Raw genomic sequence first — 5,334 nt, 5'->3', positions numbered from 1 at the left:
GGTTAGAGTTGGCAAACACCTATCATTCTAGCACTTGGGAGGCTGAAGTGCGGCTTTGAGGCCAGCCTGACCTACACAGCAAGATTCTGTCCCACAATGAGTATGGTAGTATACACCTGAAACCTCCAAACTTAGGGGGTAAGGGCTGGTGGATCAGGGGTTCAGGTCATTCTCAGGTACATAGTACAAGGTCAGCTGATCATAGCAGACCCAGCTCCAAAACAACCAACCAAACATTCATTTATTTATTTGTGGTTGTTTTTTTTTTTTTTTGAAACAGGATCTCACAATGTAACCCTGGCTGACCTGGAACTTGCTATGTAGATCAGGCTGGCCAAAATCTCAAGGAGATGCACCTGCCTCTACCTCCCCAGTGTTGGGATTAAGGGTGTGTACCACCACATCCGGCTAAAGCATAAAAAACTTTAAAAAGGAACCTTGCTGGAGAGATGGCTCAGCAGTTGTGAGTGTGTACTGCTCTTGCCAGGGCAGCTCCAGCTCACAACCACTTCTATTAACTTCAGATCCAAGGCATGGACACCCTTTTCTGGCCGCCTTGGATACCCAAGTGTACAAACCTGCACACACACACACACACACACACACACACACACACACACAGGTGCGCGCGCGCGCGCACACACACACACAAACAGAAAGCAGCAAAAGAACAGAGTGCTTATAATAACTATTTTAATTGCGCTGATTAACCTAAACGTCAACTGATATTACATAAAACTGGGAAACCACTCAGGCTGGGGTGAAGTGGAGCCTCTGCAGACCTCAGCGCACTGGATGGAATGCCTCCAGAATCTCACCGTAGGTCTTTTTCTCTGTGAAGGAAGCACACCACAGTTATTCTTAATTTATACTTAAAACAAATTCGACTTCTTGGGCTAGGGATGTGGCTCAGGAGTGGAGCACTTGCTGCGTGTGTATGAGGCCCCAGGCTTATTCCTCAGAATTCACAAAAGAAACAAAGGTTAGGGTCTGGAGAGGCGGCGCAGCAGCGAGGAGCACAGGCTGCTCGCTACTATCTGGTGGACGTGACGGTGGTGAGAGGGGCGTCCAGAATGGGTATGTTCTTATAAAAGACATTTCCTATGGACCCAAAGGAGTCTGGTCTACTACAGAATATGTGGAGTCCACACAACCAGACAGTACCTGAAGTCATGGACAGGAAAAAGACAAAGCAAACAAAGAGGTTTATATGAAATACCTTTCTCAGGAAAATCTTCTGGATGCAGTTTGATATACCCAAACATGTCACGGTCCTTCAGGGCACAAAGATACTCATGTCGTCTTAAAAGATAATATCCGATAAAGTAAAAGGAAGTGACGTACAGAAGCTGGCGATGCAAGCCTGTAATTGACAGACCCCAAAGCAACAGTCAGAGAGCACAAAGGATTTCATTTTTTATGTTGCACTCCGGGGGAACGTGCCTCCTGCCCCACCCACCCCGCAGGGTCTCATGTGGCTCAGACTGGAACTCCCGGAGAGCGCAGGACTTCACCAGCGTTGAGCATGCTGTAGCCTCTTTCCCACACCCAGACCTCGAAGTCCATCAATTCCACCTGGTAAACACTTCTCCTCCTCCAGGGAGCTTACCCCTCTCAGGCCGGAGCCCCCGGCTCTGATCCAGTGTTCACCTGGTCACCTTTGACCCCTCCCTTCCTCGTCTGTGAAGCACATGCTCTGGCTATTGCAGTGCCCAGCAACTACAGCGTCACGCTATAGCCTCAGACACCAACTTCTTTCATTTGATGAGACTAAACCTGGACGTCATTGTGCTATTTGCATATGATACATTAACGATGTTAACCTAAAAATCAACAAACATTTAATTTTAAGAGACGTAATTACCAACTAACTTGAAGTGGTTATCAACAAGGTATTTTGTTTGTTTGTTTGGTGGGTTTCAAGACAGGATTTCTCTGTGTAAGAGTCCTGGTTGTCCTGGAACTCTCTCTGTATAGACCAGGCTGGCCTTGAACTCACAGAGATCCACCTGCCTCTGCCTCCCGAGTGCTGGGATTAAAGACTTGCTTCTTAAGGGCAGTTAGTTCTTCACCCCACCTACTCAGTTCGTGCCCCAGCGTCTGGAAGAGAGAACGTTTAGCCACTTCCTTCTCACTCAGCACCTTGTGTGTCACACACCTTATCTACAGGACTCACTGAGCTGCCGCAACAAACACACGAAGCTCCGTTATTCTCATTTGTTAGATGAGAAAACCCGTAGACTGACCACATGGACTGCCTAAGGGACACAGACAGAAAACAATGGAATAAAAACACATAGTTCGAAGTGACAGGCTTAGATGAATGTGGTGTGTGTGTGTGTGTGTGTGTGTGTGTGTGTGCACACGCACATGTGNCATGGACTGCCTAAGGGACACAGACAGAAAACAATGGAATAAAAACACATAGTTCGAAGTGACAGGCTTAGATGAATGTGGTGTGTGTGTGTGTGTGTGTGTGTGTGTGTGTGTGAGAGAGAGAGAGAGAGAGAGAGAGAGAGAGAGAGAGAGAGAGAGAGATTGATTTCCCTAGCAGTACAAACAAACAAAAAGATTACTTCCAAGAGAGATGGGATCCCACCAGTATTCGAGTACTTGTGGTCCTAGGAGGTCATGGATGCGGACCTCCAAGCCTAACACAGAGATGACTAACTGGGATGATTCCTAGTGGCTGGGACCATTTCATTAGCTTTCTTGTAACTGTGGTCCTTAGCTCCAACTGATGGTTTATGTTGCTGACAAACCCAACTAAACGCGGCTCCTTCTCCTAATCTCACACAAGAAGGAAGCAATCGAATGCACCCGCTTTCAGAAGTCCTTGCACCTCCTCCCCAGGCCTAGAGAGCTCTTTTAACTTCGCCTGATATTCAAAGTTAAGTTCACAGTTAGTGAGGTGGATAAGGGCACTTGCTACCAAGCCTGAGAAGCCAAGTTCAAACTCCAGGACTCACCCAGTAGCGGGAGAAAGCCAATTCCCTCAGGCTGTCACCTGCCCCCCACGTACCCACACACAAATAATACAACAAAGTTCAAAGACACCCAGAGTTAGTTTCTTTCTTTCTTTTTCTGTCTTTGGAATCTACAGTTCTTAGCACAGCTATTCTGTCAGCTGCAATCAATCTTGACAGGAAGCCAGTGACATACTCTACAGAATAGAAGGCTTGCTAGTTTAGTGACAGTCCCCTGTTCAGTAGGTGCTCCCAGAACAGCAGCAGCAGTAGCGTCTGGGAGTTTGCCCACATTAGCCCCTGCCCCAGACCTTCTGAATCAAAACAGTATTTTCACTGGATCCATTCTTCCGGGCTTCAAGTCTCTGAAGCTCAGGTTCTGAACGCACACTAACGCAAGCTCCGCCCCTTTGACTAGCCACGTGACCGCGGGCAAGGGGCTTTAACCCCGTCAGTGGCACTACTTTCCCAAGTTTCTATTTTGTTTCGGACACCTACTGCTATCACGCCCATCCGAGTGCCAGCAGCGCGAGCCCCAGAGTGCGCGACCGTGTAGTACGAACTAGAGCGCGAGCTAACGGTGGGATCTAGAGTTTCCTGCAGCGCCGCACTCGGTTTCTTTAGTTCGGTTCGGTTCGGAGGAGCTCCGGGAGGCGCCAGGCCCGGGGAAGCAGGGATCCGGGGTGGGGGGGGGGGACCACGGCGGGCAGCCCGCGCCCCTTCTGCGGGCGGCTCCCGTGCACGCAGCCCTCACCTGCTTTAAGCACAGGCCGCCTATGCAGCGCGTTATTCAGCAGGCCGGAGCAGTAGCCCAGGAAGGCGGAGTAGACGAGGCGCGGGTCGTTCAGCTTGGGCGGGGGCAGGTTCCGGGCCTCATCCGGCAGGAATGTCAAGGGCTCGTGGCCCGGCCGACCGTTCATCATATTGATGCCGGTTCCACGTGAGGTCTGACCTCAAAGACTCCCGGCTCTGAGAGAAAACACGGCCCCCACCGCCGCGACCGATACCGTCCTCCTTCGAGCTCCGGGCTGAAGGGCAGAGCGGACGGCGGTGCAGCACCCAAAAGCTTCCCCCGCGCGTGCAGCCGTAGGAGCAGCAGCACGCGAAGTTCCGGGCTACTAAGTGGCCCAAGAGGCCAGAAGGCTCGCCCTAAGGTTGGAGTGAGAGCTTGGGAAGCCAGATGGATCCAGTTCAGGGGTACAGTAAATGACCCAAAGTGGGCAAAGACTAGGAGATATCGATATTTATTTATTTTTGTCCAGTTCTCACATAGGAGAAATGTCCCCAGTTCTCCCTCACCTGTCCCTCCGCCCATAGTTCTTCAGTAAAGATTATCTTTGCATTCAACAATCAACACCCATAAGTGGTCTCGATGGATAGTTAATTTATTGAATTCCGTAAAAACTAGCTTTCTGGGGTTCATTTGCAGTTACACCCTCCAAAGTCTAAAATTAAGGTACGGCCAGCAACAAAGTATTCAGCAAAGGCCCGGAGCGGATCATTTAACCTGTTCTTGAAATTCAGTTCTGATGATAGTCTGCTAAATGATTCCCTCTGGGCCTTCAGGTCTATGTGTATGGCTGAGGGGACAGTTCCCTTAAGGACTAAGGAGTGAAAGAAAGAAGGAAGCTCTAATATCCTGTCAGATGTTTGCCCAGTCTCTGCTCACTTTCCTAGAATAAGGGCTGTTTCCTGATACTGAACTAAAATGTTTTCGTGTCCTGTCTATTCATTGGTGACATTCTGCATTTTATCCAGAAGACTGCTCACTAAACCACAGGTCAGTACAAATATATATGCATCAAAGACCCGAGTGCTAGCCAGCGGTGGTGGTGCACGCCTTTAATCCCAACAGGCAGATCTCTGGGAGTTCAAGGCCAGCCTGGTCTACAAGTTTCAGGACAGCCAGAGCAGTTACACAGAGAAAGCTTCTAGAAAAACAGTTTAACCACCAAGCCATCTCTCTAGTCTCACACACAATACTGATAAAATTGTTAATGAACCACGCCTGGAGTCGGTGTTCCCCTTGTGTACCAATATGGATCCTTTATCCATCAGAATCTCCCAGCACTCCCCCTTCCATCTGTAAGCCTACGGTGTACCTGGTAAACCCGTTCAGAGCATTGCAGAATGTTCCTTTACACAGTGTGAAGACATGTCACTGTCTTAATAAAGAGCTGAATGGCCAATAGCTAAGCAGGAAGAGGTCATGTGGGGACAGAGAGGCCTCAGGGAAGAGACTCAGAAAGAGCAGGAGCAGTAGAGAGAGGATAACGAGCCATGTCACAAAACGCCGATTAAAATAAATGGGTGAATTTAAGTTATAGGAGCTAGCGGGACAAGCCTAAGCTAAGGCCAAGCTTCCATA

At 49.2% G+C, this 5,334-nt stretch overlaps 1 protein-coding gene across 1 annotated transcript; it reads right to left on the bottom strand.

The window, feature by feature from the left end:
- Positions 1–676: 676 nt before the first annotated feature.
- Ndufc2 (NADH:ubiquinone oxidoreductase subunit C2) lies at positions 677–4,023 on the bottom strand. Its single transcript, XM_050154569.1, has 3 exons — positions 3,721–4,023; positions 1,220–1,363; positions 677–833 (listed from the first exon to the last, which is right to left on the bottom strand). The coding sequence occupies exons 1-3, from the start codon at positions 3,887–3,889 to the stop codon at positions 784–786; spliced, it is 363 nt and encodes a 120-aa protein (XP_050010526.1). The 5' UTR covers positions 3,890–4,023; the 3' UTR covers positions 677–783.
- Positions 4,024–5,334: the final 1,311 nt, after the last annotated feature.

The sequence above is a fragment of the Alexandromys fortis genome, unplaced genomic scaffold, assembly GCF_014885135.2.
Source record: "Alexandromys fortis isolate MF-2015 unplaced genomic scaffold, M_Fortis_MF-2015_v1.1 scaffold_77, whole genome shotgun sequence".
In the NCBI taxonomy this organism is placed as follows: Eukaryota; Metazoa; Chordata; class Mammalia; order Rodentia; family Cricetidae; genus Alexandromys; species Alexandromys fortis.
The sequence above is the reverse complement of the archived record's forward strand: the minus strand, read 5'-3'. Positions and strand labels throughout refer to the sequence as shown.

Bases quoted from the DNA above. Each gene is read 5' to 3' on its own strand.
- Ndufc2 (XM_050154569.1), bottom strand. From the start codon at position 3,889: ATGATGAACGGTCGGCCGGGCCACGAGCCCTTGACATTCCTGCCGGAT. The intron at 1,364-3,720 runs GTGAGGGCTGCG...TGTCAATTACAG, and splicing joins GCGGCCTGTGCTTAAAGCAG to GCTTGCATCGCCAGCTTCTG. The intron at 834-1,219 runs GTATTTCATATA...CTTCCTTCACAG, and splicing joins AGAAGATTTTCCTGAGAAAG to AGAAAAAGACCTACGGTGAG.